This window comes from Balaenoptera musculus, chromosome 19 (assembly GCF_009873245.2).
Source record: "Balaenoptera musculus isolate JJ_BM4_2016_0621 chromosome 19, mBalMus1.pri.v3, whole genome shotgun sequence".
NCBI lineage: Eukaryota > Metazoa > Chordata > Mammalia > Artiodactyla > Balaenopteridae > Balaenoptera > Balaenoptera musculus.
The window spans coordinates 10,316,056-10,337,653 of record NC_045803.1 but is presented as its reverse complement, the minus strand read 5'-3'; the positions used below and the strand labels follow the sequence as shown (position 1 = coordinate 10,337,653).

Here is a 21,598-nt window from a genome sequence, read left to right as displayed (position 1 = left end):
AATGCAGTCGGATCACCCTGTCTAGCCACCATCCCGCGGCTCCGCCCGTCGCCCTACGCTGTGCGGTCCCCGTGCGAAGGGGCGTGGGCGTGTCCCCCAAATCTGCGTTCACGTGCCGCTGCTTACACGCACCCCGGGGCAGGGAAGGGGCGCTGGTCAGGACTTCTACTCTCTCTCCTTTCCTCAGAGCCTTTGGAAATGTCCCCCTAACGCACGAGACTAAATCCTCGAGGGCATCTACCCGTCTTTTGGGCCACAGCCCCGCCCCTTAGTCCGCACCGTCCCACGCGTGTCCAGCTCGGGAGTCCAGAGGCTCCGCCTCGGGATCCACAGGCTCCTCCCCCTATATTTCCCGCTCCCCTGGAGCCCAGAGCCCCGCCCCTGGCTGGTAGTTAACGCCCTCGGGAGGAATTACCCCCATTCCTCCATTTTCCCACCTCTCTCACTCAAGTTCTGAACTTCTGAGGCATCTGGGCCTCCCTAGAAGGGATTGTAACACTGAAAGCACAGTCCTGCCGACCTAGACTCTTACCTGCCTCTTTAAGAATTTCAGTCCAATCGATCTTCCTGTCTCTTTAAGGGTAGGTCCTGTGAATGTGGCTGCCCCTTTAAGGCAACGTTGGAGCAAATCATGTCTGAGACTGTGGGGATACCCGCCGGAACCTGGTGAGGCTCTAACTCCCGCCAAACAGGCGAGTCGGCTTCTTTTGGGAGTAGACTTTGCGTAAAAGATGGCTTTCTCGGTTGTCTGCTGTGCACAAGTGGAAATTTCCCCCACTTGTGCTCACACAGCGAGGGGGCTCCGAGCGACACCTCCCGCGCCCTGGTGCCACATGGACGCTCCCAGATGAGGCCCCACCCCTTTGGTTCCACGTGGTCGGCGGCGGGGCCTGAGTGGCTCTGGCTGCTAGGTCTGAGGCATGGGTCCCGGGATGGCGGGGACCCAGTCCGGCGGTGAGTTGCTTCACGGCGGGCCGACAGGGTGCAGAGAGTTGTCTGGCGGGAGGAGAAAAAGGGGTACCCTGGAGCGTTCGGACGGAAAAAGGGACATCCTCGGAGGCAGGATCAGCCTAGAGTGTATCCCCCGGGGGATGGCGGGCGGGGGGGCGGGGAATTAAGATAGAGAGAGGATATCTTGGTGGGGGGTGGCGGGAACAGCCGTGGAGAGAACAAGGGTTGGGTCGGCGGATATAGGTGCGCCTCTGGTGGACAGACGGGGAGAGAGGAAAGTCGCGGTAAGAGGATTGGGACCCTCAGGAAGTTGGGACCAATGGACCAATAGGCTCCCTGGAGGATTGGACCAGCAGTTAAGTGTCAGCAGACTCCCGTTTCCCCTTCTGCAGGTGCTGCTCGGTTTTCTTGTCCCCCCAACTTTACTGCGACTCCCCCAGCCTCAGAGCACACTCGTTTCTCTTTGGAGGCGTTGACCGGCCCAGACACAGAACTGTGGCTTATCCAGGCCCCTGTAGACTTCGCCCCAGACTGGTGAGTGGTCCCATGCCACTTAGCAGGAATACTCCTCACCCCCGTGGCTGAACCTGGGGGAAATTTGGAGGGGCTTTCCTGGGGAACCCAGAAATGCTGCTTCTCAGCTGCTGTCCCGTCTCACCAAAAGAATCTGACCAAGTTTCTGCCCTCCCCCTTTCTCCATTCAGCCTCAATGGGCGACTCGTGCCTCTTTCTGGCTCCCAGATCTTGAAGGGCAAGTTGGCAGGCAAGCGGCACCGCTACCGGGTCCTCAGCAGCAGTGGCCCTCAGGCTGGAGGAGGAGCAACCCTGCTGGCCCCCTCAGCGGAGGCGGGAGGGGGACTCACCTGTGCCCCAGCGCTACAGGGCAGCCTGAGGATCTTGGAGGGTCCCCAGGAATCCCTAACAGGGACCCTGCTGCAGCCCATTCCAGCAAATCCCCCGCCACAGATCCCCCCTGGCCTGAAGCCTCGGTTCTGTGCCTTTGGAGGCAGCCCACCAGTCACAGGGCCTGGGTCAGTCTTGGCGTTGAAGTCACTGGCCTCCGGGAAGAGGAAAAAGAAGAGGCATGTGCCAGAGGCCTCAGTTCCTCAGGAGGCAGTGAATGAGCCTGGGGCCCCGGAGGTGGGCACAGCTTTGGGGTCCTCAGAGGTGGATGTGGGGAAGAAGAAAAAAAAGCAGCAGCTGAAAGACCTGGAGGTGACAGAGCCACTGGCAACAGAGCCTGCTGCTGAGATGTTGGAGCCTCTGGGAGCGCTGTCCCCAGCCACCACCAAGAAGAGGAAAAAGAAGCCCAAAGAGGTAGAAATGGTCAAGCCAGAAATGGGGGTGCTGGAGTCAGAAGAAAAGACAGTGGAGCTGGAACTCATGGTTAAAAGTGAGCCTCTGGAAGAGACAGTCCTATCCCCCAGCAAGAAGAGGAAGAAGCAGAAGGGGACAGATGGGATGGAGCTGGTAGAGGGGACGATAGTTGAGCCTCAGCTGCAGGTGAAGATGGAGCCACAGGAGGAAGCCATCCCACTGCTGTCCTCGAAGAAGAAGAAAAAAGAAAAGGGGTACAAAGTGATGACGGAGCCAGGGACTGAGGTTATAGAGCCAGAGATGAAACCTCTGGAGCTCCCAGGGGAGATGATGGAGCCTGAGCTGCCACATGAAGTGGAGCCGCAGGCTGAGGCAGTTCTGGCATCCCCCAAAAAGAGAAGGAAGAAAGAAAAACGACAAAATGCGATGATGGAGCCAGGGACAGAGGTGGTGGAGCCACAGGAAGAGGTGATGGAGCCCGAGCCTCAGGCAGCTCTAGCATCCACCAAGAAGAAGAAGAAGAAAGAAAGAGGGCACAAAGCGACAGAGCCAGGGACTGAAATGATTAACCCACAAGGTGAGATGACGGAGCCCGAGCTGCCAGATGAGGGGCAGTCTGAGGCCGGGGCCGATCCGGCATCCACCAAGAAGAAGAAAAAGCGGGGCCAGGAAAGCCAGGTGCCAGAGACAGCATCCCAGGAGGAGATGCCAGAGCTGCTGCTGAATCCCGAGTCTGGGGAGGTGGCTCCCACGAGACAGGAGAGGAAGAGGAAGAAGAAGCCTCAGCAGGATCCCGTGTAAGTCTCCGCCAGGGAAACTGATGACTGCAACTCAGACAAGCTGAAGGTGGCCACCTGGGCCATCAGAAGGCGAGAGCAGAGAAGACCCCCACTCCCACTGACCACACCAGCCTGAGCCTGGACCAGGAAAGTGCTTTATTGTTACACCAAGGGCCTCCTTGGCAGCAGAGGTCATCGGGGCACTTTCAAGAAGGGCTCGTGTAAGACATCAAACAACCTTCGAGCCTGAAGGGGAGGGAAAAAGAAAAGGAAGCGGTCATTAAATGAGCCATTTGTTTGATACATCAGAGTGGGATTTTGGTTCTTTTTCTCCTAGCTTGGAGGGGACTCGGGGGGCTAGGAGAGAAGTAGCCTGATCTGGATTCTATTGCAGACTGGCTGTGTGAGGTTGGGCTGGTCCACACCCTCTCTGGGCCTCGGTTTTCCCCATCTGTAGGAGAGGCACTATGGGCCTTCTGAAACCTCAGAACTTTGGGGTCTGAGGTCCCATTTATTTGGGGCTCCCTCCTGCCCCCAACCCCTCAAGCCCATTCCCAGGGCTCTTACCTTCTGGGGCCCCAGGCCTGGGCACAAGGCCAGATCTTCCCGCGATGCAGCTATAAGCTGTTCCAGAGACTGAGGAAGGTAGGAGCGAATGATCAGGGGAGGTGAACACAAAACTCTCCCCTGCCCCAGCTGATCAGAGGTGTAAAATATTCCTGGAAGGAACTGATATCCTGCAGGAGGGCAGGGGAGGCAGGAAGGATGGGGGAGGGGACAGGGAGGTAGAAGGGAGTACGCAGGGGGCTTCCTCAAAAAGCAAAGGGGATAGAAATGCCAGTCGGCACAAGGGAATTGTTCCTTACCCCAAAAGTAGTCAGGAGGGTCTGACTGTCCGTTTTGTTGACTGACTTCACAGTGGTCAGACATTCAGTCACCTGGAAGGGAAGAGGGGGCAGAGGTGGATTGGAAGAAAGGAGAACAAGACTGAGTCTGTGAGGGCGGCACTGGGTCACTGCTGTGTCCCCAGACTGCCCTGCATGCGGGAGGAGCTCAGTAAATGCTTTTGGGGCATGTTCTTTGATTATGTGTTCTGATGATTAAAAGGTCATCTCAGGGACTTCCCTGGTGGCACAGAGGTTAAGAATCTGCCTGCCAAGGCAGGGGACATGGGTTTGAGCCCTGGTCCGGGAAGATCCCACATGCCATGGAGCAACTAAGCCCGTGCGCCACAACTACTGAGCCTGTGCTCTAGAGCCTGCGAGCCACAACTACTGAGCCTGCTCACCTAGAGCCCGTGCTCTGCAATAAGAGAAGCCACCGCAATGAGAAGCCCACACACCACAACAAAGAGTAGCCCCTGCTCGCCGCAACTAGAGAAAGCCCGTGCGCAGCAACAAAGACTCAACACAGCCAAAAATAAATAATTAATTAATTAAAAAAAAAAAAAAATAAAGGTCATCTCAGAGTGATTCCCAACTAGCTGAGAGGGTGTTGGCCATGTGATTCGAAGGTAAACGCCATTTATCTTGAGTTGGTTCTGCCCCGGGGGCAGACCGTAGGCTCTGAAGTTGGACCCCAGTTCAAAACCAGGCCCCGCTGCTTACTCCCTGTGACACCGTGGGCAAGGGAACTGACCTCTCTGGGCCTCTTGTTTGCAGGCAAATGGGGGTCCTCATAGTACCCACCTCAGGGGTGGCTGTGGACATCCTCCATTACTCTATCATTGGAGCCCAGATTCAACAATTCATTCAGCAAATATTCCCTGAGCACTCACTGAGTGTTCAGTGGTGCTGGGGACACAGCAGGGATCGAGACAGCCCAGCCCTGCCCTCCTGGGGCTCCCAGTCCAGTTCGGGAGACAAATCAATTCCAGACATGGTGACCCAGATAGGGCTGGGACTGAGGGAGCCCAGCGGGGGGCCCTTGACCTGGCCTGGGGATCCGGGAGGACTTCCTGGAGAAGGAAGCATTGGAGCTGAGATGGGGCAAAGATGGGATTAGGCAGCTAATCAAGGCAGAGGGAACAGGCACAGAGAAGCGACAGAATGCGGGGGCAGGGGGCAGACGGGGCTGCCGGGTCAAATAGGCAAGGCCTTGGAGAGCATGGTGAAGGCACTGGGGAGCCACGGGGGTGTTTTGAGCAGGAGAGGGCAGGATCAGGTTTGTGCTTAGGAAGACCCCTCTAGCTGCTGTCTGGGCAGGAGAAGGGACTGGAAGCTGAGGGTGGGGTCGGGGAGGGAGAGGTATGACTCGAGATCAGAACTGCAGCTCAGACCCCCAAGGAGAGGCTGGGGGGAGGCCCAGGCAGGGAGGTGAGGTGGCCTCACCCGGGAGACGAAGTCCTGCTCCAGCTTTTCCATCAGGAGGTCCGCCGGCTTCTGCTCGTAAGCCTTGTATGTCTCCAGGTACCGCCCGGCCTCCTCGGGGCTGGGGTGAGAGACATTCGGGTCAGGGGAAGGGAGGGTCATGTTTTAGATTAATTTCATTTGCTGACTCCAAGAATTCCAAACTCTAATGTATAGAGAAATGAATGTTCTCAACCTCCCCCAAAATGTCCCCTGGCGGTAACCCTTGCTTGGTGGGTGCATCTTAACACATCTTTTCTGGCTAAGGGCCAGAGGTTGGGAGCCTGACCAGTTAGGTTCAGGCCCCGCTTCCCACCTGAGTTACCCTGGGCCAATGGTTTTCATCTCTCTGGGCCTCGGTTTCCTCATCTGTAAAGTGGGGGACAATTGACAATTAAGCTGACAATTAAACAAGTCCACGCTAAGTGCCATGCGTGGCGCTTAGAAGTCTATTTAAGAAATGTTAGCTCTTCTGGGAGGGAGGTCGGGACACAGAGAGTTTGGCCAGGTTTGAGAGAGAGAAAAACCAAAAATACCATTTCTTTTCCCAACCACAGGAAGACAACCTCACGAAGCAGTCAGCTCCCACTACCAAGAAAAATGGAGCTTTGAAGGTTTTTCATGTAGCGCACCTTCAAAAGGAAAAAGCTCCGGACCCTGACTGCTGAATCTTTTACCACAACTAACCCGACTTCACAATCGCCATTCATTTTCCTATTAGGCACTGGGGTTTTTTTGACACGTAATTAACTGTTTCAAAGGTAGTTGAAACAACTAAATCACTAAAAGGGACTGTGTGTGGAATAAAGGAACAGGAAAAAGCTAGTCTTTTTTCTCTTTGGAACTTGAGGATATTGAGTTGAGTGGAAATAAAGTATTTGTCTTGAGGCATTTTCTTAGCCTTCAAAGTCTAGCTAGTGAGCAATGTTTGTTGATTAAACGTTGATTTATATTTTTGAAAGAAACACTCATTTTTCTAATTCTGTGTTTTTTCCATGGGCTTTGTTGCTTTCCTCTCACTGCAGCGGGGATTATTATTGTTATTGTTATTAATCATTTGTTCAGGACACACAAGTTAGCATGCTGTATCCGCTTCCTTGCTTTCACTTTTGCTCCACAGTACAATCAGGACGTCCTTCCACATCCGCAGACGGAGCCGATCTCATTTACTTAATGGGTCCAAAACATTCCCCAGTTTGGATGTAAAGACATGGGAAATATTCCCTGTGTGGGGTCCCAGCTGCATTCCAGGCACTGTCCAAAGCCCTTTATGTTCAGAAGCTCTCCTGAGAGATCCTGTAAGGCAGTTATTTTCAATCCATTACACAGAGCGGGAAACTGAGACCAGCGTTGCCCAAGATCACACGGCTGGCAAGGAGGAGAGACAGCTCCTTCAGTGGGTCTGTCTCACCTGGCTGGGCTCTCTATACTCCACTGTGCTACTTCCCACAGCAAAAAGAACAATTTTTATACTTGCTTTTGTTTTAATATACAATTAATACATAAATACATTTTTCCAAATAGTCAAACAGTATAGAGGTAACACACCCCCAGGGAGGGCACAGAATTACAAATCCATTTACCCTTTGGCCTAAATACCCATTCCTGGGGTTCAGGGCAGTAGTGGGAGTGTTGCTGGTACCAGCAAAAGCTTGGAAATCCACCCAAGCGTCCACCGTTAGGGGGCTACAGAGCTGGTCCATCTACACGGTAGAATACTATACAGCTGAAAATGAAAATACTATATAGGTGAAACAGCAAATGAATTACCAAGATATGAAAAGACACGGAGGAACCTTAAAAGCCTATTGCTAGGACTTCCCTGGTGGCACAGTGGTTAAGAACCCGCCTGCCAATGCAGGGGACGCGGGTTTGAGCCCTGGTCCGGGAAGATCCCACATGCCTCGGAGCAACTAAGCCCGTGCGCCACAACTACTGAGCCTGCGCTCTAGAGCCCGCAAGCCACAACTACTGAGCCCACGTGCCACAACTACTGAAGCCCATGCTCCGCAACAAGAGAAGCCACTGCAATGAGAAGCCCACGCACCGCAACAAAGAGTAGCCCCCACTCGCCGCAACTAGAGAAAGCCCGCGCACAGCAACGAAGACCCAACGAAGCCAGAAAAAAAAAAAAAAAAAAAAAGCCTGTTGCTAAGTGAAAGAAGCCGATCTGAAAAGGCTACTGTGAGCTAACAGAAAATGTATGTTGGCCTCTGTTCCTGGCACAGAGCTCCGAACCCTTGTAAATTCCTAAGCGATAAGAGCACCAGGAACATCTTTTGTTCCACCGAGGTGACCCTGGATGGCTCCTGGACGGGGGCTGGTAGCCAGAAAGTCCAAGCCAGGATTAGAAGCTTGGAATTTTCAGCCCCACCCCCGATCCTCCAGAGGGGAGAGGGGCTGGAAATGGAGTTAATAAGTGATCATGCCTACGTGAGAAGCCTCCATAAAATCCCAACACTAGTACCGGGGTTTGGGGAGCTTCCAGGCTGGCGAACACATCCACGCCGGGAGGGTGACGCACCCCGGCTCCACAGGGACAGAAGCTCCTGCGCTCGGGACCCTCCCAGACCTCGCCCTATGTACCTCTTCATCCGTGTCCTTTATCATATCCTTTGATGAACTGGTAAGCAGAAGTAAGTGTTTCCCTGAGTTCTGTGAGCTGCGCTAGCAAAATAATCAAACCTGAGGAAGGGGTCATTGGAGGTCCTGACCTATAGCCGGCTGGTCAGAGCACAGGGGATTACCTGGGCTTGCGGCTGGCGCCTGCAGTGTGTGTGTGATGGGGCAGCGCTGCGAGCCCTTAACCTGTGGGATCTGACGTTATCTCCAGGTAGACAGTGTCAGAACTGAGCTAAACTGTAGGACACCCAGCTGGCAGAGAACTGCTTGGTGTGGGGGAAATCCTCCACATATTTGGTGGCCAGCAGTGAAGGGCTTTGTGTGAGGAGTAAAGGAGACGCACAGGATGAAGAAATGGGTTTTCCAAACACACGAGGAGAACTGTGGATTTTTCTATTTCTGCTACATACAGTATGATTCCAACTATATGACATTCTAGAAAAGGCAAAACTACGGAGACAGTAAAAAGGTCAGAGGTTGCCAGGGGCTGGGGGAAGAAAGGGATGAAAAGGGGGAGCACAGAGGACCTTTCAGGGCAGTGAAATTATTCTGTAAAATACAGTAATTATGGACACATCACACCTGTGTCAAGACCCATAGCATGTAAACACAAAGAGAGAACCCTAATGTAAACTGTGGACTTTAGTTAATAATAATGGTATCGCAATATTAGTTCATCAGTTGTAACAAATGTACCGCACTAATTAATACAAGATATAAATAATTGCAGAAACTGTGTGCAGGGGGAGGGGGGGTATGTGGGAACTCTCTGTACTTTCCAATCAATTTTTCTATAAACTTAAAATTTCTCTAAAAAAAGTCTATTAATTTTTTTATGTGGACACTATATTAGAATACTACACGGCTGTAAAAAATAATGAGGCTGCTCTCTACACTGATATAGAAAAGACCTCCAGATAATGACATGACCACACAGGGCACAGAACTGTATATATACTAGGCTTACTTCTGTCTAAGAAAGAAAATTAAGATGTTTTCACACGTGTTTGCGTTTTATAGAAACGTTGGAAGGAAATAAAGAAACCAACAATAATGGTGACCTGTAAAGGTGAGGGGAGTAGAGTGGGAGGGAAGGGGCAGAAGAGAGAGACTTTTAAGGGCATATACTACCATTTATATATATACTGTATACACATATACAGTATCTGAAAGCAATATAAAAACGGTATATATATATATATTACATATGTAGTTCAAAAATCAAGTGATTGTATATCTTAATATATACACATATGATATAGGTATATATTATATATACTTATAAAATATATATACTTATATAAATGTATATATTATACTTATATATTACTTATATGCTCATATATACTTATATCCACTTACAATATTTATATATTTACATTTTACAATACTTACAAATACTTATATATATAGTATATATATAATCACCTCTGAGTTTTGAACTACATGAATATGCTACCTATTCTTTAACAAAAGAAACTAACCATTACATATTCAGAAGAAAAGAGAAGGGCAGAGGATAGAAGTCTCCCTCCCCTCAGGACCTCCCCTTGTGCCATTCCCAAGGTTCAACACTGTTCACAGCTTGGACCCCTTGGAGCCCCTTCAGTTTATTCACATCTGTATCTGTTCATAAGCATGGCTCATTTTCCTTCCTTTTATAAGTAAATTAAAATATCATGCTGTTTGGTCCTGCAGCTTACTGCACGGATGGTGCCAGGAAGGCCCACGCCACTGTGGATTTGCACACCCAAGGAGGGATGATCGAAGGGGAGATATTCCTAGTGGGGGAATTTCTGCGTTGAAGAGTATGTCTACTTTCTGTTTTAATAGCCAATCAAGTCTCCTGCCAACCAAACATGCAGGTGCCCCTTTCATATTATCCACCTGACGTTTTCACCAAATTAATGGGTGAAAAATAACACCTCATTTTTTGAAAATTTACTTTTCCTGATAAGCTGTGTGGTTGATAGTTTTTTCATGTGTTCTTGGCAACCTGTGTTAGACTTTTAAAAATCGGGCTATCTTTTTCTTACTGAATTGCAAGAGGCTCTTTATATATATATATGTGTGTATATATATATATATACACACACATATATATGTATATATATATACACATAACACGTAAATATATAATAAATGTTTAAATACATTCCTATGAATATAAACATTTATATATATTTGAACTGTATAAATATAAAATTTATATATACATATATAAATTAGGGATTGTAAGTGTTTGTTTTATATATAACAAGTATTTTCTCTTAGTTTGTCACTTGTCTTTTACCTTTGTTTACAGTATCTCTTACCATCTGGAAGTTTTTAAATTTTAATTTACTCAAATTGAGTAACCTTTTCCTTTATGGTGTCTAGGTTTTGGGTCTTGTTTTGGAAGACTTTCCCTACCACAGGATCATAATAAATATATATATATTTTATAAGATTTCTTTGAATACTTTTACTGTAGTTTTGCTTTTTGTGTCTATAATTATCAAGATTTTGTTCTGATTATGGTGTGAGGAAGGGAAGTCTTCTTTTCCCTATGGAGAGCCAATCAAAATGGTCTTTAGAAACCTAGACTTGAAATTAATTATTCAGCCAGATTTTATGTCTAACTCATAAGCGCCTAGTGTGGTCCTGGGATTTGATGTACGTCACCTGCTTTTGTGCCTACAACCCTATAAGAAAGATATTAAGACCCTACTTTACAGATAAAGAAATTGAAGCCCAGAGAGGCAGTGCCTGGACCAGACTCACACAGGGAGTTTATGGGAGGAAGAAGGGCTGGGAAGATCTGGGGGCAGAAGGGGCAATAACTCTCAGGATAGAGCCTGACCTGGGAGGGGAGCCTCCATCTCACCTCCAGGCAAGGATCAGGGTGCAGTCGGCCAGGATGCACATCTTAGCCAGTTCCTTGAGGGCCTGCTGAGGATCTTTCTGAGTGGAGAAGGAAATTAGAATGAGGGATCTGGCAGAAAGCAAAGAATTATAGTCTTGGAAGCAGAGCAGCTTAGGATGCCAAGAGCCTTTCACTCAACTGACACTCCCTAATCTCCAACTGGGTGCCCAGCCTGTGCAGGACCCAGCAGTGACCGGGACAGCCCTGGCTGTGCCTTCCTGGGACTCACAGTCTGATGAAGGGGACAGACAGTCCCCAGTCAGTGATGACTCAAGAGTGGCCAGGGCTGGGGTGGGAGAGCCAGAGGAGCGTCTGTCCTACCTGGGGGATTAGGGAGAGCTTCCTAGAGGAGGGGATATCTGAGCTGGGACCTGAAGGAGGATGAGGAGTGAGGGCAACAAAGAGCAGAAAAGGGAATTCCAGGCATAGGGAACAGCGTGTGCAAAGGAAGGGAGGGGAAGGAAGGCTTGAGGAAATACAATTCACCACTATGGGACGGAGGCTGTGAAATGAAAGGGTGATCACGTGGAGGCTTAGAGATGAACCGGGAGAGCTGGGCAGGGATCGGGTGACACTGGGCCTCACGGGCCATGGAGGGCACTGGGGGACCACAGAGGGGTTGGGACATCAGATCTGTGTGTCAGAAGACCCCTCTGACTACTGCAGGGTCGAAGTTGGAGGCCACAAGACAAGAGAAGAGGCTGGGGCAGGGACCCAGGCGAGAGAGGAAAGGGCCTGGATCAGGGCCCGGCTGTGAGGATAGAATGAAACAGGTTCAAGAAGTATTGAAGTGGCAGAGGGCAGGGCCTGGTTGAAGGGGGTGTGGGGAAGGAGGAGACGGGTAATCTGACCCTCCACCTCCTCGCCAACACGGCTGTCCATCTCAGATGTGAGAAAGTCCCCACTGGGGTTCCAACTTGCATTTCTCCTTGGAAGAGATTCAACAGTCCGCCAGGCAACCGGGAGGCCCAAGGCTCCCCATTTCACAGATGGGGACAGTGAGGCCCATGGAGGAGTGACCCCTGCTTACCACATCCACCTGGACGAGCAGGACCCGCAGGGCGAAGCTCTTCCCCAGGCTCTGCAGCCGCTGATGGATGTAGTCTGGGTGGAGGCTGTGGTAACGGAGGCTGGGGGGCAGGAGAGGGAGGGGTTGGGAGGTCTCCGGCTAAGAGACCCCAGAAGCCCTTCTCCCCTCTTGCTGGAAGGCAGAGGGCTTGGGGAGCACAGGCAGATCTGAGGCTCAGAGAGGTTAAGTGACTTGCCCAAGGTCACCCTTCAAGAAAGGGGCACAGGGGGACTGGCAGTGAGGGGTGCCCGGCTCTGACTCCCTGGAAGGGTGGACCCCCGGATTCTTCACCGAGGAAGAGAAGGACTTTAGGTTTCAGGCAGAGACCAGGAAACCCTAGAGAGTGTGTACCGGGGTCAGGGGGTGGTGCTGTACAGCTGGTCTTGGGAAGCAGGGCCCATCCCCGGGACTGCCTGCTTTGACCTCAGAGGGCGCTGGCACGGATGCGGTGGGGTGGCTTTGCCACCCAGGAACAAAGGGACATCTCTGCTCAGCAGCCACTAGCTCTCATACCCTGCAGGGAGGGAGGGGCCCCCAGGAGTGGAGGGAAACTTATCTAACTGTGGTGAGGGTTACAGAAATCCTGGCTCCAGTCCTGGTGTCCAGGACATGAGGCCCCCTCCTCCCTCACCCCAGAGTCCAGGCCCCCGACCCCTCCTCCCTCAGACCCAGGATCCAGGCCCCCAGGCCCTCCCCCCTCAGCCCCAGGATCCAGGCCCCGGCCCCTCGTCCCTCAGACCCAGAGTCCGGGGCCCAGCTCTTGCTTCGGACACCTCTAAGCCAAGATCTCTGCCTCCCACCCAGGGTCACACCTAGGCCCGGGCCGTGCCCAGAGGTCTCCCATACAACGGCCCAGAACACCCAGAGCACACCCCTCCCAGGCCACCTTGAGGGTGGGTGGCCCCCAGAGCTCACCTGAGGAAGAGGGCACAGGTGCTCTGGCCCAGCACGTAATCGGGAAGCACATCGCCAAACTCCCAGGGCACGTTGCGCACAAACCTCAGCACAGGGTTGCCCCTCTGGGGGGAGGGAGAACCGAAGCCATTAGCAGAGTGACCCTGGGACCACCGCCACCCCAGGGCCCCTCCCCCCACCTCCTGCTTTGCACCTGGGGCTTCTCCAGCTCTGCTCTCCTCCTCTCCCCAGACTCTTCCTCCTCCTCAGCCTGGAATGTTCTTGGTACTGGGGCTCTGACCTAGGCCCCTCCTCCCTGGCCCTAGGCCTTAACTAAAGGGTCCCCAGGTCTCTCTCAGCCCAGCCCTCCCCCCAGCCCCAGCCCGTGTGTCCTGTGGTCCACAGGACACGTGTCCCCGGGTATCTACCTCACTGCACTCAGCACTGGCCTCCACACCTGCTCCCCCTCCCAGCCCCAACTCAGGGACGGCCCCACCATCCCAGGCCTTGTCCTACACGCTTCCCTCTCCCCCTCACCCACCAGGTGGGACATCTACCTTCTAAGCATTCCCCATGAATTCCTCCCCCTCCACTGCCATGCCCCCACCCCACCTCCTCCTGGTCTCCTGCCCCAGTGGTGTCCCCTCCTGGCCACCCTCCAAACAGGAGCCAGACGGCTCTTCCTAAAGCACAAAGCTGCCCCTCTCCAGCTCTAAGCCCTGCCACGGCTTCCCAGTGCCCTCAGGAGGAAGCTCCTCACCGTGGCCTGTGACCCTCCACAGGGTCAGAGCCCCGAAAGCCTGGCATGTGCCCAGCAGACTCCTCTCTCTAAACACCCCTCACAGACTTTCCTGGTGGTGCGGTGGTTAAGAATCCACCTACCAGTACAGGGGACACGGGCTGGATCCCTGGTCCGGGAAGATCCCACATGCCGCGGTGCAACTAAGCCCGTGAGCCACAACTACTGAGCCCATGTGCCACAACTACTGAAGCCCATGTGCCACAACTACTGAAGCCCATGCGCCTAGAGCCCGTGCTCTGCAACAAGAGATGCCACCGCAATGAGAAGCCCGCACACCATGACGAAGAGTAGCCCCCGCTTGCCACAACTAGAGAAAAGCCCACGCGCAGCAATGAAGACCCAACACAGCCAAAAGAAATAAATAAACCCCCGCCTCAAGCTCTACCCTGTAGCCCAAGACCAAAATACTTTGAGCAAGTCAAGCTCTAATCTATTCAGGTATCTGAGTGCCTACTGTGTGTCTAAGTGCTGGGGATACAGCCGTGACCAAGAGGACAGAGATCCCTGCCCTTGTGGGGGACACAGACATTAAACAAAAGCATCTCAGGGACGAACATGTAATTACCAAGTGAGGTGGAATTCAGCTCTAATAAGGGTGTGGTATCTGCTCTCGGGGTGGACTGTGGAGTGGTCAGAGCAGCTGGGGTGGGAAGGGTCTACAGGGGTCCCAAGTCCCACAGGCTCTGGGCCATCTGGACCTGAGGCACTGGGAGCCATGGAAGGGCTTTGGGCAAGGGAGGGGTGGGATCTAATTTTATTTAATTTATTTTTTTAAACTGAAGCACAGTTGATTTACAATGTCATGTTAATTTCTGCTGTACAGCAAAGTGATTCAGTTATACATATATATATATATATACATTTTTAAATATTCTTTTCCATCACAGTTTATCACAGGATATTGTATATAATTTCCTGTGCTATACAGTAGGACCTTGTTGTTTATCCCAATTTTAATTTTTAAAGAAGTATTTTGTCCACTTCACACCCATTAGAATGGCCGAAATCCAAAAGACAGACAATGACAAGTGGTGAGGATATGGTGAGAATGGAACCTTCATCTACTGCTGGTGGGAATGTAAAATGATGCAGCCTTTTAGAAGACAGTTTGGAGGTGCCTGAGAAAGTTAAACATACAGTTACCATACGACCCAGCAAATCCACTCCTAGATAAATACCCAAGAGAAATGGAAACATATGTTAACAGCAGTACACAAATGTTCACAGCAGCATTTTCATAATAATTGAAAAATATGAACAACCCAAATGTCCATCAATGGATGATGGATGGACAAACAAAAAGTGGCATATCCATACAATGGAATACTATTTAGCAACAAAAGGGAATGAAGTAGTAATTCATGCTACAACATGGATGAACCCTGAGAGCATTATGCTAAGTGAAAAAAACTAGTCATCATTTGCTAGATATTTGGGTTGTTTCCACTTTTTGGCTATTGTGAATAACGCTGTTGTGAACATTTGTGTACTAGATTTTTGTGTGGACAGAAGACAGTGGTCGCTCAGTATCCACAGAGGATTGGTCCCAGGACCCCCTGGATATCAAAATCCACAGATGACGTAGTACAGTTGGCCCTCCGTGTCTGCGGGTTTTGTATCCGTGGTTGCAGAAGGTTGACCGTATTTTCATTTCTCTTGCATATATACCTAGAGGTGGAACTGCAAGGTCATATGATAACTCTATGTTTAAATGTCTGAGGAACTGCCAGGCGGTTTTCCAAACTGGCTGCACCATTTTACATTCCCACCAGCAGTGTATGAGGGTTCCAACTCCTCCACACTCTCCCCACCCTTGTTATTGTCTATCCTTTTGATTCTAGGGTGTGAAGTGGTATCTCATTGTGGTTTTGGTTTGCATTTCCCTGATGGCTAACAATTTTGAGCATATTTCATGTTCTTGAGTCCCATTATTATCTTTGTATACTGCTGCTCTCTCCTTCCAGAATGCCAGCCCCGTCAATGGCAGAGACTTTATCTGCTATCTCCAGAGCTTAGAACTGCACCAGGTAACCTCTGAAGATATTTATGGATTATAAGTGGGTGAACCCCCATTTTAAAGGCTCAGAGGGGTTAAGTCACCCAAGATGATGCCCAAGATGACAAAGCTACTGTGTGGCAGAGCGGAATTCAAACTTGGGCCTGTGTTCAACTGTTTTTGAATAAATGGACAAACCTGGGGACAGGAAATGTAGCTTCATGAACACAATCATGCCCCCAACCATAAGAGTTGGGGTGCTATGGACTGAATGTCTGTGTCTCCCCAAAATTCATAGGTTGAAATACTACCCCCCAATGTGATGATATTAGGAGGTGAAGGGAGGTGATCAGGTCATGAAGGTGGAACCCTCATGAATGGGATTAGCGCTCTTATAAAAGAGACCCCAGAGAGCTCCCTCACCCTTTCCTACGCTGTGAGGACACAGTGAGAAGATGGCTGTCTATGAATCAGGAAGCAGGTCCTCACTAGACACCGAATCTGCCAGCGCCTTGATCTTGGACTTCTCAGCCTCCAGAACTGTGAGAAATAAATGTTTGTTGTTCAGACCACCAGTCTATGGTATTTTTGTTATAGAAGCCTGAACAGACTAAGACATGGGGCATCCTCAACCCACACACGCTAGTTGAATGGATGAATGGTGCTGTTGAGGGCATAATGGCTAGAACTCAGACCTCCTTCCTTGTCCACTAGAAAGCCCTCCCTGTAACCACGTTTCCCACCAGAAACCCCAAAGCCCCACTTCTCCAGCCCCCTCCTCACCTGCCGGGGGCTCACAATGATGCTGTTGGATTTTGCTCCCGGTTTGGGGGCCTGGTTGGGGGTCTCTCCTGCCAGGGGTTCTGGCCCTATGGGGCGTGTGGCTCCAGACCCTCCTGGAGGTCCTGAGATGGCGTACTCGCCATAGGTCTGAGGAGCCGGCTGGGGTGAGGTCTCCACAGTCGGCAGGCTCCGTGTGGATTTGAATAAGGGCTTGGCCTGTGGGGACAGATGTGAGAGGGTATACAAAATCTGAATCTAGCCACTTCTCCCCACCTCCTCGGCCTCTACCCTGGTCCCAACCACCATCTTCTCTCCCTTGGGCCACTGCAGTCACCTCCTCACCAGTTCCCTGCCTCTGCCCTTACCTTCCACAGTCTGCTCCCCACACTGAGTCATATCATGCTCCTCTTCTGCTCAGAGCCCTTAGGTGGTTCCTACTCAGAGTAAAAGCCAAAGCTGTCACCTCAGTCCTCGAGCCTCATAAAGATCTGCCCCTGCCCCCTTGCCTCAAGGACCTCACCTTCTACATCTTCCGCCTGGCTTTCTCTACTCCAGCCCCACTGGCCTTCCTGCTGCCCTAAAACTTATCAGATTCTCTCTGACCTCAGGGCCTTTGCACTGGCTGTTCCCTTCCCCCCTGATGTTGCACAGCTCGCTCACTCACTTCTTTCACATTTTGGCAAAGGCATCATCTCCTCCAAGAGGCCCTCCCTTGACTGTTCTATCTAAGGTAGCTCTTCTCCCCATCACACCCTCTATCCTTAGCCTACTTTCTTTTTCTTCATAGCACACAGGTGGCAGCCACTACTTAGCACCAGGCAATTATGTTCCTGTAGGATTGAGATCTCTGTGTTGTCAGATCCTTTATTTACCAAAAGATGTCAAAAGTGCAGATTTTTAAAAAATTGCCAAACCTTCCAATTCTCAACTATCAGCAATAAATTCATTCCTTGCAGAACCAGGGTTCTGGCCACATAAAACGTATCTCAGGACTACTTCCTGGCTGCCAGTTTGCAGCCTCTGCCTTAGCCCTCCTGCCCATGACATTTTACTTTTTACAGGAAACTGAGACTTGCAGAAGGCAAAAGGCTGTCTTCTCAAAGTGACCCAGGCCCCAACATTTCCTAACCCACACTGTGGTCCCACAGGCCCCTTCTTGTCCCCCTTCCTCCCAACCACCCCCCAAGCCTCCCAGCAGTCCCCCCATCTCTTAGTCCTACCGCGGGAGGAGGGACCTCATCCTCGTCCACTGGAATGAGGAATTTCTTCCTTGTGGGTGGGCCAGCGTGCTTCTGCACTCCCTCTTCGTCCATCGCAAGGTCCTTCTGGGGCCTGAAAATGAAGCCGTGGCGTCGGGAGCGAGCGAAGCATCGACATTCCCCAGAAGGAACCCCCAGACACAGCCGTACCCCCCCAAAAATTCCAGGGCTCCATCGCGTCCAGGTCCAGACACCCATGGCCCCAGGTTCTATAAGGCCCCGCCCCATCGAGCCTCCACCTGCGGCTCGCCCCGCCCCTTACCGGGACACACTTTCCATTCGCCACGCCCTTCAGGGTCCCAACTTTCTATTCTCCCCGCCCTCACTGTTCCCCGCCTTCCGTTTGCCAGGCCAGACCACTGTCCCCAACCCTCCGTCCACCCCGCCCCCAAGGCTCGCACCTGTATGCCTTCCCCTCGCTCCACCTTCTCAAACGCTCAGACATTGTAACGATTGATTGGCTTCTGCATCTGCCAATCGCCACCGGCGGTCTCAACCCCACGCCCCTCTCAACCCAGCCCCGAGAACTCACCTCCTCGCCCCCGGGCCGCGAAGGAAAGACAGGAGAGAGATCGAGGCGTCCCACCGCCGGCGCGGCCAGCGGAGCCCCAGGCTGGTCGCACTTCCGGCCTCTCTAGCCCTCCAGCCCGCTCCCGACGTTCCCCAAAGGCGTAGAGCATCGAGAGGGGCGGTTCCTCACGCAGCTCTCTATGGTTCTGGAGGACTGCGGAGGTTTGGGTTTGGAGACAGCTGTCCGCCTCTGGTCCTGAGCGTCTCCGGTTGCCAAGTAGTTTGATTTCAGTGCCCTTATTGAGCGCCTCTTGTGTGCCTGGGCTCTGGGCAGGGCTTAGTGGAGAAGAGATGGCGGATAATCAAACTAGGTTCCTTCTCTCAGTACAGACTTGAGTTTGAATTCCAGCTCTGCCATTGACTTGGCCTCAGTTTCCCCATTCACTCATTCTCTTATTCCACATACATTCCCCCAGCGCCTCCTCTGTTCCCGGCTCTGTGCCAGGCACTGCTAGTGACACAGCGATGACCAAGGATAACGATAGCCCCGCTCCGCCCTTCTGGAGCTCACATCGCATTGGGAGAGACAAACCCTTTCCCAAACAGTTGACGATCCAGAGTGGACAGGGCTGGCTAGGAGACCCCAGAGAGCCCGGGAGGTGGGGTGGGGCAGGGGACACCTAATCCAGCCCGAGGGCCAGGAAAGAGCTTCCTAGAGGAAGGGACATCGGAGCAGAGACCTGGTTGATGAGTAAGTATTAGTCATTTCCTGAAAGGATAGTATCACACTGTTCTAACTTGCAACTCTCTGATTACTAAGGAGAGAACGTCTTTCTGTGAGTTTATTGGTCTTTAATAGTTTGTTTTCTGTGAGTTGCTTGCCCATATCCTTTGCCCATTTTTTCAATGGGGTTGTATGCCTTTTTTATTACTGTTAATGTGTCAGAGTACTTTATGGATTCCAATTCTAATTGTTAGTCAGTTACACATATTCCAAATATTTCCTGATAGTTTGCACTTTATATTTTAACTTTGTTTATTTTTCTCACAGAGAAGTTCTTAGTGTTTATTTGCACCTATTTATCAATCTATCCTGACTTTTGGTGTGTTTAAGAGGCTTGCCATACCCCGAGGTCATAAATATAGTTTATCATTTCTTTTAATACTTTTTCTAGTTTTGATTTTGTTTCTGTCGTTCATCCATATGAGACTTATTTTTGAAAATGTACTAAGGTAGGAATTTATGGTAGATATAGCTAATTGTCCGGATACCATTTATTTTAAAAGCCAGTCCTGGGAACTCCCTGGAGGTCCAGTGGTTAGAACTCAGTGTTTTCACTGCCGGGGCCCGGGTTCCATCCCTGATCAGGGAACTAAGACCCCTCAAGTCATGCAGCAAAAAAAAAAAAAAAAAAAAAAAAAAGCCAGTCCTTTCCCTGGTTTTGATATTCCACCTTTATCATGTGCCAAATTCCCATGTATACACAGGTATATCTCTGACATTTCTATTATGTTTCATTGATCTCTGTATCTGTCCCTTGCCTCCATGCCAGTTTAATTATTTCATTTAGATATGTTCTGGTATCACATGAGGCAAGTCCCCCACCTCTGTTCAGTTTCAAATCTGTCTTTACCATTCTTGTCCATTTTCTCTTCTAGATGGATTTTAGCAGCTGCTTTTCTAGTTCCCTGAAAAATCCTATTGAGGTTGAGATTGAGATTGGAATTGCACTGAATTGATGGATTAATTACAAGAAGACTGACATCTTTTTCATACCCATGAACATACTGTCTCTATCTCTCCATTGATTTTGGCTTTTGTTAGGGACCTACTGTAAAAAATTTTTTCTAATTAATTTTTATTTATATAATTGGTTCCTGGTATTAGTTTCCTAGGGCTGCTGTAAAGAAGTACCAAAAATTGAGTGGCTTAAACCACAGAAAGCTATTCTCACAGTTCTGGAGGCTAGAAGTCCAAAATCAAGGTATTGACAGAGCAATGCGCCCTCTGAATGCACTAGGGAAGGATCTGTTCCAGCCCTCTCTCTTAGCTTCTGGTAGCTTCAGGCATTCCTTGACTTGTGGATGGCCATCTTCTCCCTGTGTGTCTTCACACTGTCTTTCCTCTGTGCATGTCCGTCTCTGTGTCCAAATTTCCCCATTTTACAAGGACGCCAGTTATATTGGATAAGGGACCACCAAAATGACCTCATTTTAACTTGTCTCTGTAAAGACCTTATTTCAAAATAAAGTCACATTCTGAAGTAATGGGGGTTAGGACTCAACATATCTTTTGGGGGGACACGAGTCAACCCTTAACAATTTTTTGTTACTTTTTATAAACTTCTTCCTTCTGAATTCATTTTTACTTCTTGCTAGAGTACATTCTCTTCTAACTTTTACAGAGGACATTCTGGATAGAAAATTTCTGAGTCTTCCTCATCTGAAAATGTCTTTATTTGACCCTCACAAATGGGATCTCAAATTCTGGGTTCCTAGTTATTTTTCTTGCAAAGTTAGAAGACACTGGTCCTCCATCTGGGTCACTAATGGGAAGTCTACCATCTCCCTGATTCTCCTTCCTTCATAAGCAGTCTCATCGCTGGGTGTAATTTTTCCCCAGGATCACTTACTAGCAGTGTGACCTGGTGCCAGCAACTCAGTTTCTCTGTGTGCGTCAGTTTGCTCATCTCTAAAATGGGATAATAATAGCATAACTATTAGGAAGATGAAATGAGTTATGTGTAAAGTCCCTACATCTTTACTTGGCATGCAGTAGGTGAAATATTCAGGTTTGTCATAAAAATAAAATAGCCCTTGACCAAGTCCTGGGCAAGCAGAGACTGAAGCTGTTGTGGCCATTGCTGTAGCACAGTGCCCAGAAAGAAGAAGGGGCTACGGAACCATATGTTGTATGAATGAACAAAGAACAGAAGCAGAATCCTCCAGCAAGCGACTTCACCACTGGGAGCCTCAGTTTTCCCATCTGTAACTGCTGAGCTGGTGAGAATTCCATAGGACCACGGAGCCCCGTCTTGAAATCCATGGTTCACTCATTCCTTGAATAACTACATATTGAGCACCTACGGTGTGGCAGGCACTGGGGACACAGCTGGCAGCAAATCAGACCAGGTCCCTGCCCTGTGGTGCTGATGGTCTCATGGGAGGCAGACCATAAGAAAGAAACCCACAAATAAGAGTTCCAGACAGTCATACATGCTCTGGAGATGATAAAAAACAATGACGTGCGGTAGATGATGGGGGAGGGGGCCACACGGTCACAGGAAGAGGGGCTCTATAAATAAAAAATACATACATTACCATCAACTATATACCCATCAAAGCAGATAGATCGCTTACTAT

General features: G+C 50.3%; 2 protein-coding genes across 3 annotated transcripts; one reads left to right on the top strand and one right to left on the bottom strand.

The window, feature by feature from the left end:
* The first annotated feature begins 449 nt into the window (after positions 1-449).
* Positions 450-3,357, top strand: POLR1G (RNA polymerase I subunit G). Its single transcript, XM_036835034.1, has 3 exons — positions 450-954; positions 1,344-1,485; positions 1,656-3,357. The coding sequence occupies exons 1-3, from the start codon at positions 921-923 to the stop codon at positions 3,067-3,069; spliced, it is 1,590 nt and encodes a 529-aa protein (XP_036690929.1). The 5' UTR covers positions 450-920; the 3' UTR covers positions 3,070-3,357.
* Positions 3,185-18,787, bottom strand: ERCC1 (ERCC excision repair 1, endonuclease non-catalytic subunit). 2 transcript variants are annotated; one of them, XM_036835036.1, is made up of 10 exons: positions 18,258-18,787; positions 17,687-17,798; positions 16,467-16,682; positions 12,907-13,010; positions 11,953-12,052; positions 10,884-10,960; positions 5,378-5,477; positions 3,914-3,985; positions 3,615-3,683; positions 3,185-3,293 (listed from the first exon to the last, which is right to left on the bottom strand). In XM_036835036.1, exons 2-10 carry the CDS (start codon positions 17,777-17,779, stop codon positions 3,240-3,242), a joined length of 885 nt encoding a protein of 294 aa, XP_036690931.1. In that variant the 5' UTR covers positions 17,780-17,798; positions 18,258-18,787; the 3' UTR covers positions 3,185-3,239. The 2 variants fall into 2 exon arrangements, with proteins under 2 accessions (XP_036690931.1, XP_036690930.1); XM_036835035.1 differs by lacking the exon at positions 18,258-18,787 and adding an exon at positions 17,988-18,077.
* Positions 18,788-21,598: the final 2,811 nt, after the last annotated feature.

What these genes read in the sequence shown, in the direction of transcription:
- POLR1G (XM_036835034.1), top strand. Translation starts at nt 921, where the DNA reads ATGGGTCCCGGGATGGCGGGGACCCAGTCCGGCG. An exon ending in GGCGGGGACCCAGTCCGGCG is followed by an intron (nt 955 to 1,343) that starts GTGAGTTGCTTC and finishes CCCCTTCTGCAG; the next exon opens with GTGCTGCTCGGTTTTCTTGT. An exon ending in GTAGACTTCGCCCCAGACTG is followed by an intron (nt 1,486 to 1,655) that starts GTGAGTGGTCCC and finishes TTCTCCATTCAG; the next exon opens with CCTCAATGGGCGACTCGTGC.
- ERCC1 (XM_036835035.1), bottom strand. An exon ending in TCATTGTGAGCCCCCGGCAG is followed by an intron (nt 13,011 to 16,466) that starts GTGAGGAGGGGG and finishes CCCTCCCCCCAG; the next exon opens with AGGGGCAACCCTGTGCTGAG. An exon ending in ACCTGTGCCCTCTTCCTCAG is followed by an intron (nt 12,053 to 12,906) that starts GTGAGCTCTGGG and finishes CCTGCCCCCCAG; the next exon opens with CCTCCGTTACCACAGCCTCC.